Source organism: Sarcophilus harrisii, chromosome 2, assembly GCF_902635505.1.
Source record: "Sarcophilus harrisii chromosome 2, mSarHar1.11, whole genome shotgun sequence".
Taxonomy (NCBI): domain Eukaryota; kingdom Metazoa; phylum Chordata; class Mammalia; order Dasyuromorphia; family Dasyuridae; genus Sarcophilus; species Sarcophilus harrisii.
Genome location: NC_045427.1, coordinates 597,852,780 through 597,864,979, shown reverse-complemented (window position 1 = coordinate 597,864,979; position 12,200 = coordinate 597,852,780). Strand labels below are relative to the sequence as shown.

The 12,200-nt window shown below is 36.1% G+C and overlaps 1 protein-coding gene across 12 annotated transcripts in view; it reads left to right on the top strand.

Moving 5' to 3' along the window:
- Positions 1 to 12,200, top strand: part of MYO9A (myosin IXA) — a 301,754-nt gene that overhangs the window by 225,999 nt on the left and 63,555 nt on the right. For all 12 annotated transcript variants that reach the window (XM_031956316.1, XM_031956313.1, XM_031956318.1 and 9 more), the window contains 5 exons: positions 1,970 to 2,050; positions 3,688 to 3,798; positions 5,403 to 5,525; positions 9,137 to 9,286; positions 11,450 to 11,769. In XM_031956316.1, the coding sequence (XP_031812176.1) occupies positions 1,970 to 2,050; positions 3,688 to 3,798; positions 5,403 to 5,525; positions 9,137 to 9,286; positions 11,450 to 11,769 (785 nt within the window). The remainder of the gene's footprint in view (positions 1 to 1,969; positions 2,051 to 3,687; positions 3,799 to 5,402; positions 5,526 to 9,136; positions 9,287 to 11,449; positions 11,770 to 12,200) is intronic.

The following is a 12,200-nucleotide window of genomic DNA, read 5'->3' as shown; positions in this document are numbered from 1 at the left end:
TTCTAGATCTATTTTCCAGATCAATTGTTTTTCTACAGATACTTCACATTGTTTTCTGTTTTTTCATTCTTTTGGTTTTATTTTATTGTATCTTGATTTTTCACGAAGTTATTAGTAGCTTCCATTTGCTCAATTCTAATTTTTAGTATTTTCATCGGTGAGCTTTTGTACTTCCTTTCCCATTTGGCCAGTTTTGCTTTTTCACTTGATGTTCTCATTAGTTTTTTTTTTTTGTATTTCCTGTTTCATCACTCATTTTTCTTTCTAATTTTTTCTCTACCTCTCTTGATTTTCAAAATTCCTTTTGAGCTCATCCATAGCCTGAGATCAATTCTTATTTTTTTTGGAGGCTTTGGATATGCATTTTGATCTTCCTTGTCACCAGAATAGCTTTCTATCATCAGAATATTTTTCTGTTCTTTGCTTATTTTTCCAGCCTATGACTTGGCTTTTAACTCTTTGTTAAAGTAGAGCTCTCTTTCCAGGGAGGATGATGTAATGTTCCAAGTTTCAGAGGTTTTCAGGGTTCCAAGTCAGATATTTTCAGAGATCCATACAGGGATCTGTACTGTGAGCCTGCACTGCTACCCAGATGTGAGTATGGGTGAAGCAGCAAAGTCCTATTGTGGTGCCAGCAAAAAGGCCTCTGAAACCTCCCTTTGACCACCTGTTCTAGATCCCCTACTGTGGGCTGAGATCTCTAAAAGTGGCTGCTGCCACCACTGTTGACTCAGCAGCTCTCAAAGCCTGATTCTAGTTTTCTGCAGCTTCCCTAACTCCTTAGTGCACAAAAGTTGCCTGCCAAGTCATGCTTGGACTCTGTGGGCTGAGAGGTCTTCAGGTTGCCACCACTGGCTGCTTCTCATTTCCTGGGGTCCAAGCTGTGCTGGCATGGCCTGCACTGTGATTCTGCTTCAGACCCATCTGATGCCATAGGCCCCTTATGCCAACCTTCCAAGTTGCCTTTGGCTGAAAATTGTAGCACTCCATCTTTCTATGGATGCTAATACTCTAAAATTCATTTAGTGGTTATTTTAAAATTATTTGCAGGGGTTTAGGAGACAGTTTAGGTTAGTCCCTGCCTTCATTCTGCCATTTTAGCTCATTCCCTATTTCATTTTAATAAATGTTTGTTAAGCATGGGAACTAGGGATATAGAGAAAAATAAAAGATCAGAATACAATCAATGGATGCGAATACAAGATAATTCTATGCATTTGTATAATAGAATGTAAATTTCTTCAGGACAAGAATTGGGTTACTTTTTTCTTTTTATTCCCTGACCATTCTTATAGTGCCTGGTGTAGTTAGCACTTGATAAATACTTCTTGAAATGAATTGAAGTCTACAAACATGAATAGCAAAAGGGAAGATGTCAGTTGAGGCTGCCTTCAGCAGATGAGCCCAGCCCTAAGTGGAGCCATTGTTCAAGAATGCTAAGGCCAGGGATTAGCACAAGAGATATTCCAGGGAAGAAGGGCAGGCCCAAAGAAATCAAACAATTTCACAAAAATACCATTATTTCTTTCCCTCCCAGGTTATTCAACAAAATCTCCTTCCCTGAAAAAAAGCTATATTTCAAAGCTAATTTTTTATTATTCCCAGTATATAAGATTATTGTAGACTATTATGAAAATCTTCATTATTTGAATATAACAAACTATCATTATTCCCAAATTAAATATTATAATCAAGTAAACAATGAAACTAATTTTACTATGAGTTGGCTAAAATAATTAGATTTAATTGGAAAGATATTTATTTAACGTTTATCATTTTTTGAAATTCTAAGATGAATGTTGACTAGTATCCTTTGTAAATATTTTTGAGAAAGGAAACCTATTTATTTGTTCCTCCCTAGTTTTAATTACTTGCTCAATATTATCATTCTAGTAAGTACTTTTGAATGAATCATATACCATTTACTAATCTGAACTAAAATATACTGAAAATATTCTTTGTTTTATAGGTATCCCTGAACAAATTGATGGCTACACTTGGTCAAGCAGAACCATATTTTGTCAAGTGCATTCGGTCTAATGCTGAAAAGGTAAAAATATCTCATATATACTGCCACTTAGGCCAGCACAATCCATACCAAATTGCAAGATTTAATATCATTATGAAAAGAGGGAGGAAAAAAAGTTTCCATTCCTGTAGGCAGTAATTATTTTAATGGACATTTTACCTGGCTAACATGCAATTCATTTAGCATATATAAAATTTGACATTCTTAACTGGTTAAAATTTAAACCAAAAAAAATTTGTCTTCTACTCAGACAATGCTGTAGTAAACCCCTTCATCTAGGGGTTGTGAACCTCTTTTTTAAAAATATTTTGATAATTGTGTTTCAATATAATTGGTTTCCTTTGTAGTTCTTTTTGTATTTTATTTTATTCATTTTAAGACATACTGAGAAAGGGCTTATAGGCCTCATCAGACTGCCCAAGGGGCCCATGGCACAAAAAAGGTTCAGAACCCCTGTTGTAGTAGAAGGCATTCCCAACTTGGGGAGAGGTAAGCTCTGGGTTCATGTTTTTTATTTATTCATTCTGTAACTACTTTGTTTTCTCTGAGCTCAGTTTCTTCTTTCACATGTGTCTACATGTTCATGTATGTTTATATACATACACATAAAACATACAGGATTTTGTGAGAAGTATAGTTAACTTCTCTAATGTTTTCAAATTTCCAAAGTGTTTTTACAAGCTTATATGTTTTGATCCTCAACCTGATGAAGCAGTTAATATAGATATTCTGGTGATATATTATAGATCAAGTAATTGGAAGTGACTTAGCCATGATCTTACAGCTGTATATACATTTAACTGCTCCTATTAATAATTGCTAGGTTAGGATGAGTACTTGATATCACAGTGGATAGAGTACCAGCCCTTAAGTCAGGAGGACAAGTCAAATGTAGCCTCTGACACTTAACACTTCCTACCTATGTGACCCTGGGCAAGTTATACTTAACAACAATTGTTTCACAAAAACAAACAAACAAAAACAACAATAGTCTTTTTTCCCCCCTTATTGCTTGTTTTTGCCCCAGTAGCTTACATGGTGTGTTTGGAATTAGCCTCTCATTAAAAATAGTAATAAAGAACAGTGAGTTAGACAACATGGTTTCTAAAACAATAAAGGAAGAACAAAATCTCTATGTTGAAGAGTTGTTAATTGTTATCACCTTTGAATTTTGGGTTTTAGACATCTACCTTACTGAAATATGCAGTGTGTGTCACTATTGAGTCCTGGGAGTGTTATTTATGTATCTCCTGAGAATATAATAACTTTTATAGTCACTAATTCCATAGAGATAATGTGCCATGGTAAATAGTGAGCCAATCTCCTTATCAGGAATAGTTGGATTCCAGTTCTGATTCTGTGTTAGTCACTAAAGTTCTCTTTGCTCCAGGGAACTCTCTTAAATTATAAATTGCAAAGAAAATACCAACTTGTATTAGTTGAAGGAATTTCCTCATCAACTAGTTCCTAATACCTATGAAATCATAAATCCAATTTCTATCATTAATTTTATAATAATACCATAGGCAAAATGGGTTTATTAGCCACAATGCTAAAAAATGTTAATTACCTTCTTAGGTAAATTTTAAAAGTCTAGGTTAAAGAGTATTTATTTCATATTAGTCTCTGCTTTTTTTTTCTCTGCTTTGTATTTTTAGCTTCCTTTAAGATTCAGTGATCCATTGGTACTTAGACAACTGCGTTACACAGGGATGCTGGAAACAGTTCGAATTCGGCAATCAGGATACAGCTGCAGATATTCTTTCCAGGTTAGACCAGAGAGACTCTTTTTGAATTTAAAAAGTACATGCCTGTATTCTCTTTTTCTCTCACAAATTTGTGCATGTTGATTATTCATTCACTCCATATTTCTGATGTATTTCATTGTTTATTATACATGTGTATTTTGCATGTACTTATTCCTGCTTTTTCCTTTTCTTTCTTAAACACTGGTTATTTGAAAATGGAAAAGATAGAAAATAGGTGCACTCTATTTATGCCAATATAAGGATCTTTTATATACTTCTATAATCAATAATGCCTTCCAATTCCTAGTTGTTATAAATTGCTCCTAAAATTTGAAAAAATTGTATCTCCTTAGTCAGAAAACTCTAATCATTTATATTCTTGGATGCTCTAAAGGTTAATGGAACTCAGATTTGCCTCCACAGATGTAAAGTTTATTTTTCTTTGATTTCTTCTGAATTTTCTGCATATGACTTTTCCTTGACTGACTGCAACATAGCCAAAAACCAAAGCTTTTTGTTAAATGAAGTTGGCTCCTGCTGATGCCATTACTAATTGGGATCATATAGCTTTCTCTGATCAGCTCTATAGAGGCTTCTGTGTAATTGGGACCCTCTTTAATCTCTTCACTCTTGACCTCAAAGCTTCATTCTTGGCTATACACTGACATCTGCCTCATTCACTTAAGTTTCTGTTAAAATTCTTTGGTTACAGTAAAATTACTTTTTCATTATAGTAGAATAGACAAGGACAGTTATGTAACTTTTACAATCCACTTAATCTCTTATCCTCATTTTTCTTATCTTGGAAAAAAAAAAAAAGGAATTTGCTATATGATTTCCAAGGGCTTTCTTACTCTTAAAATTTGTATAATTCTATAATTATCAACTACTACAGTTACTATCTCCATCATCTTCCTAAATTTATTTTATCCTCAGGTATATACATTTTATATTGTTTGAATTTAAAGGATAAATTGTAATTATAAGAAACTCTATTGATTCCACCAAACCTTTTGTGAAGTTTTCTTTTCCACCACACTATAGCACTCAGAAATTTGCTATTGAAATAGTTAATGTGGGGTGTTTTTTGTGTGTGTATGTGTGTGTGAAAATCATTGTAGAGTGTTGAACACATTGTCTAGTATGATGACCACGTATTTTAAAATCAGCCGGAGTCAGGGATTCAGGTTAAGGGAAAATCTTCATTCACTCTTTATTCTCAGTAGAGATGAAGAAGGATCAGAAGTGAAAGGGGATCAGAGGTGAAGGGGGGATCATGATAGCAAAGTGTGCTGCTGCAACAGGAAGCTAGCCAGACTTCTTTTTTCGCTCCTCTCTCCACCCCTCTGCCTCCACCCACCAAAATCATCATTTCCTATACGACACATCAGGACTTGCACAAAGAGTGGAAGGGGGCCATTCTTTTTCCAAGCATATATATTAATAGAGTATGGTCCAATTACTATTTAGCCTCATGTGCTTGGGACTTCAGTGCATCAGCTCGACCTTCAGCCCATTACAGTCTAGCACATCGTAACCACTATAGTAATTGTTGTTATGATTGTTATTTATTTTTACTATTATAATAGTTTTGTCTTTTTTTTTTTTTTCTTTCATTTTTAAAGGATTTTGTGGACCATTTCCATGTTCTTCTCCAGCGTGACACTGTTCCTTCAAAATATAACATCCAAGATTTCTTCAGGAAAATAAAGCTTAGTCCTGATAATTATCAAGTTGGAAAATCCATGGTAAATACAGTGTGTTAATCGTTGATGTCTATTTAAAAACTTGTTATTTACATGTCTGAAAAAGATTACCTAGGTGATGTCACATAATGAGCTCTAAAAGAGGAACAGTGTTCAAATTCTGCTTCAGATGCCTACTACCTGTGTGATATTGGGCAAGTGACTTAATCTTGCTGGGCCTGTTTTCCTCACCTGGGAAATGAAATGGTTGGACTAAATGTCCTCCAAGGCTTCTTACAGCTTTCAATCAATGATCAAATGCAGTATACCATAAGAAAATTGATAGAGCAAATGTTGATAATTATAATAATGAAAAACTCTGAGCTACAAGTCTTTTATTTCCAACAGACGGGTTCATAGTGCATCACATATTCTTCTCTTATTACCTTGAACTCATCATGTTCAAAATAATCTCTCCATTCACTTTCCATTTACTGTTCCCAAACTTCACATTCCTGTCTATGATACCGCCATTCTTTTATTATATCTAAATGGAATCTTGAAATTATACTTGCTTCTGGAGGCAGCTAGCTGGCACAATGAATAAAATACAATCCCTGAAGTCAGGAGAAGCTGAGTTCAAATTTGGCCTCAGACACTTAACATTTCCTAGCTGTGTGACCTTAGGCAAATCACTTAACCTCAGTTGCCTCAGAAAAAAAAAAGAAGAAAAGAAATTATACTTGCTTTTTCCTTTTCCTTTCACTCTATATCAGATCTCTTGCTACATTTTCATTTATTTCTTGGAAATGCTTTTCAGATTTTCCTCTTTTTCCATTGCTGTCATCACCAATGTAATCTGAAACCACTTTATCACATATATTGATTACTATGTCTGCTTTTTCAATGGTTTGTTTGTCTCTAAGATCTTTTCTGCAATTCAGCATAATACTTAAGATAATATTCTTAAAACCATAATCACATAACTCCCCCTACTCTAGGACCTACAGTGACTCCCTATTGTATCTATACTCAAGTAAATTCTTTGACCAGCTCTTCAAAAAACTTCCACAATCTGGTATAATCCAATTCATCCAGCCTAACTTGACAGTGCTTGCCAAAATGTACTGTCTAATTTAGTGAGACAGGGTCAGTTGGATAAACTGAAGGGTTTGGGGTTTTGTTGTTGTTTTTATTTAAGATTAGGGGAGTTATAGTCATGTATAGGAAAGAGAAGGAAGGAATGAAATACTTATGGAAGTAGGATTAAGAATGCATGTTGAGGGGTTGGCTTTGGTGAGGAAGGGGAGTTGAGGAGGAGGAGGACAGGCTTTGAAAAGGAAAGGCACCGTGAGAGCCTTGAGGAGAAAGGAAACTATTAGGAACAACCCCCAGAAAGTGGGGCACTAAATTGATTAGGGAGGAATGTTGAATGATTTTCTTACTATAATGAAGTTCTCTGATCCTTGCCTTCTAGGAGCTTACAGTCTTAAATAGGGCACTTTATCCATAACAAGGTAGATTTTCCACACAGTCAGAGAATAAGGTAGGTAACAAGAAGAGAGAGCATTTCTTGCTGAGAGTCCTAGGAAAGGCTTTCTTCATCAGGTAGGGTTTGAAGAGGGAGAACTTGCCAGGCACAGAAGACAGTCAGTGCTGACCTAGGTCCAAGACCATTAGGCCCAAACAGGGGTGGGACAGTGAGTTCTCAAAAGACTTGGGAGGCATAAAGAGCCTTGACTGTCAAGCAGAGGAGTTTCCATTTTGTCTAAGAGACACAAAGAAGTCAATAAAATTTAAAGGAGGGTTGACATAGACATGCACTTTAGGAAAATCACTTTTTAATAGATGTGTAGAGGATAGATTAATTAGGGGAATGGCTTCAGGCAAAGAGACCAATTAAGAGGCAATTATAATAACCAGATGAGAATTTATAAAGGTCTGAACTATGGTAATGTTTGTGTGATTACCAAGAGACAGGTGTGCCCAAGAAATGTTTTAGATAGAAATGACAAGATTTGGCAACAGATTAGAGATGTAAAATATGTAAGGAGTCAAAGATAACACAGAGGTCCAAAATATACTTAGGAAGTATATGTTAGACAAGTAGAAGAACCAAGAGAAAGCAATGCCATTAAAACCTAGAGAGAATAAAGTGGTGAATATTGGCAAGTGGTGCAGGATGAGGATTGAGTTATTTTGTGTACAGTTGAACAGTCTAAAGTAGATTTGGGGGAAGACTGTTTGGATACCGAGGAGAAATCAAAAGCATGAGATCCAAAGATGTGTTCAAAATGTTGGTAAGGGAGAAGACTTACTGGAGATATCGTAGTGAGGATTTATGCTTTAGGTACAGGTTAGAGTCACTGTCCTCTGAGATACATTTAAATGTTAAGGTTCTGTGATTCAATGCAGAAGATGCAATCAATGGTGACTCAAATGAGGTCCTTGAATTCTACAAGGTTATAAAGTCGTTGGAATCTTTACAAAGTGTTAAGTCATTAGAGTTGATAGAGACAATAATTATCTAATTTAACATAGTTCAGTGTGATTGATCTGATCCTACGAAGAGATGTTATGGGCCAGAACTTAAAACAAGGTACTAAGTACAACTGATAGAAACAATGCTTGTGTTCACACCTTTAGAGAGCTCATATAAGCAAGAAGTATTTAAGTACTCATTGCAATTCACAGGTTTGGGAGATTTCAGGGTTTAGTATGAGATATCCAAATTCACACCTCCCTTGAAGCTCTCACAGCCAGAGAGCACTCTGGGAGAAACCCATATAATCACACTCTCTCAGAAGAAATCATATGTAAGAAACAGACAGAGGCTCTCTCAGAGAGTTGAGCTGAAAACATTGAGAGGGGAGCGTCAAGTCGGTTCAGCAGAAGCCCTCTCTCCGAGGCGCAACCAGATTCACTTCATCTCACACAGCTATGGTGGCTGGGCTCCTGCACTTCCCCCACTGAGACCAAGCTGGTCTGAAAAGGCTCTCCAAAAAGCTGTCCAGGCCCAGGCAAGGAGGTGCTGGCTGGAGGCTGAAGGAAGCAAAGGCAGAAGCAAGGGACAAGCTGCAAGAGCTCTTAGAACCAAGGAGGAGAGAGGCCTCTAAGAAAGCTACCCGGGCTATATTGAAGGACACAATAAAAGATCTGAACTTTTAGCACCTGTCTACATTTGGGTGATTATTACTTGTAACTGAAACTAAGGCTGCCTCCAGAAAACCTCCCCAAGAAACCTGCTCCCCCAGAGAGAACCATCTTATTATTTTAAAGAAGAAAAACACCACATAAAGTAGTAAGAGCCATGATCAGAAACTTAGAATTCTTAGGACCCTAAGAATAGAGTCAAAAGGAATCACAGATGCACTCAACTGCAACCTTTGAAACTGAAGGACCCAAGAAGCTAAAGGGCTTGGCCCAAGGAGAGGCAGAGGCAGAATCTGAATCCATGTTCTCAGATTCCAGAACTTACCGCTGCACTTGGGCATGCGTAGTGATGTTGAAGCTTCATGTATTGACAAGCATTACAGAGAAATGACTGCCATTTGTACCCAACAAACTGACTCACAACAATGCCTGATTACTTCCCTCTCTAGATGCTATTTGACAGACACATTTTCTGTGGCTACAGTGGTGACTATTCTCTATCCTTTTCTTCATTCTGTTAGGTGTTCCTTAAAGAACGGGAGCGGCAGCACTTACAAGACTTGCTGCATCAAGAAGTGCTCCAGCGGATCATACTATTGCAGCGATGGTTCCGGGCCGTGCTTTCTAGACAACATTTCCTCCATATGAGACAAGCGGTCATTATCCTGCAGGTGAGAAAGATAGCATCTTCCCAGGACTTTTGGCTCGGTTTCATATTTTAATCTTTGCTTCTAAGAACAGAAGGCTTTGACACTGAGACCATATTGATTAGCAGTGTGCCTTACAAATTATCACTAGCAACAAAGGAACATGAGATATTAGTTTTTGATGACTCTTGTTATTTTTATAAATATTTTCTAAATGATATTTTTGAATTAGAAAGCATAAAATTCTTGCCGCATGCTGTTTTAGATTTTAATGATATTGTTGAGATTCAACCTTCAGGTTCCTCTAGTCATTATCCTGGGCTATTCTTTGCAGTACGTTTTTTCCTTTTTGTCTTTAGAGCATCGTTAATTTTTTTTTTCCCCAAAAAATCTATTATTCCTTCCTTACCTAATATATATCCTATAATTATTATTCTGAAAAATTCATGGAAATATCAATCTGTCAATAGATTATTAAAAATCTTCGGTACTAATCAAGCCAGGTACTCTGTTCAACTAAGTGGTTACTGAAGCATCATTATTAGAAATCTCATCATCAGTCATGTGTCTGGTAATACAGGGATTTTTGAAAGATTATTTTAGATCTTATTCTATGGGCTAGTGACAAATTAAATGTCTTTTATTTGAGGACCAGCATAGCAAAATTCAGAGGTACTCATCATTAGGTAGATTTTAAAGGTGACAAATTTTTGGCTTTTCTTAAAGTTGTAGAAGCATTGCAGTATGTGTCAATAAAAAGAGTTATTCTCCCCACTTCCCCTCCCAGTGAAATTATATATCTTCAAATTACTGATTTTTTTTAATCCTATGGAATTGACTGTTAAGGAAATAATTTTTAAAAGTGAAGCATAATTTATTATGCCATCCAATGGAAAAGCACACTGAATTTAGAATCAGGTTCTAACCCTTACTCTTCTGTCCAGTACTTGTTTTTCTTGATCAAGTTATCATTCTCTGCCTTATTTCCTCGTCTAGAAAAATGACGTATTTGAACTGAATGATCCCCATGGTTGTAATCTAACTTTAAACTAACTTTTTAGATTCTTTAAGTAGCAAAAACAATAATAATTGGTAATATTTATAGTATCTTTAAGGGTAGACGAAGTATTTTTCCATAGTTTTCTCATTTGATTCTCCTGACAGCCTTATACTATATCAGGTGCCCTCCAAGTTCAGGACTTTATCTAACACACCAGTCTTAATTTCTTTTGAATATATCCTCTTACCTGGCTATGCCTTTTCTCTGGCTGATAGAATGCAAACTGATGTTCACAGCACGATTCAGTTCTTTTCCCAGAAAGTAAATGAAATAAAGAATATCTTTTAACTCCTATAAAACTTTTAATATGAAATATACTCGTTTTTTTTTTTTCCCCTCCATGAAATACCTTTGAATTCCTAAAACACTGTATCAGGAGCTGGACATTCAAAGGCAAAAAACTGAAACTTTATTCTACAGCAGTTCCTATTTTCTGAGTTCAGAGTAAGGAAATACAAAGGAGAGATCCTAGAGTGTGTGGAAAGAAAAGAAAATGCAACTATATGTCAAAGAATTGTATTATGGGTACTTCATCATTTAGTGTGACATTTAGTCTGAAATAGCCAATGTATTCTTGGATAAAGGGGTCAGCTCCCCGTTTGAGGCAAACAGAACAGAACAACTATTAATAGTCTTTTCTGGGGAAAGAAATAAAATGTGGATACATGAGTTAAGACCTGTGGCATAAAGTGTCCTGATAGATGCACCATAGCAAACTGAGAAAAGAGGGTCCAATTTTTATGAAGGGAAAATAGACTTTGATAAATACCTGAATTAAAAAATCAATGTGATACCTCACATAATGTGATAAGCATTCTTATTCCTTATTTTTATTCCTTAACATACTATTTCTGAATTTCTCCATAAAAGAGAAGGAATGAATTAGATAGCTTATCCAAAACCAGTCTTAATAATTCTGATTTTCAAAGCTTTTAGTCTGTGGAGTTTTCTTGGTCACTCTGAAAAACAAAATTACTTTCTCTACTTTGGCTTATTAAAAAAACAACAACGACAAAACTTCTCTGTGTTTTATTTCATTATGACATGGTATTTCATTTCCATTTCCTTGTATTTATAAAATGTGGTATGAGAGAATCCTACATCATAAACTGTTGGGTCTTTTGTAGCGAGCTTGGCGAAATTACTTGTGTGAGAAGCATGGTGAAGGCAGAGCTGTCCAAGATGATGCACTGGTTGTGAATAATGCCGCAACTGTTCTCCAGGCTGCTTGGCGGGCTTACTGGGGGAGGCAAAAATACCTGCAGATACGAACCGCAGCCTCCATCATTCAAGAGACTTGGCGGGATTACTGCAGACGAAGGCATGCTGCAGCTACCTGCATACAGGCAAGATGGAGAGGCTACTGGAAAAGCAAACTGTACAAGGAACAAAGAAACAAAATTATCCTGTTACAGGCAGCGTGCCGAGGATTCAGAGCTAGGCAAAGGTAATATCTGCAACTAGTTAACATAAATCGGTAAAGAAAAAAGATGGGTGACCTGTTGTTTCTAGAAGCCTAGGTGTACACACTGGGGTTTGAACCCCATTCAAGTGAGATCTATATTTCCCAAATATAAACTGCTTAACTAGAAAGTTATAAGAGAATATCTCAACCTCAAAAAGTAGCTTTAGTACTTTCCTGGTTATAGAAGTACCACTAAAAAAGATGTTTGTTTTTCCTCTATAACTTTACATATGCAAGAAGCTATAAATTTTTAAGTTGCAACTGAGTGCTTGGATTTTACTTTACATTCTCAGGAGATTCTCTATTGGCTTAGATCGTTTGGCTCTAGACCCCTGATTTAATCCATAAAGAGACATTCTGCTGTGGTAATAGACTCCATTAATTGAGGTCAGCCAGTCCTCTACAGCTTAGTC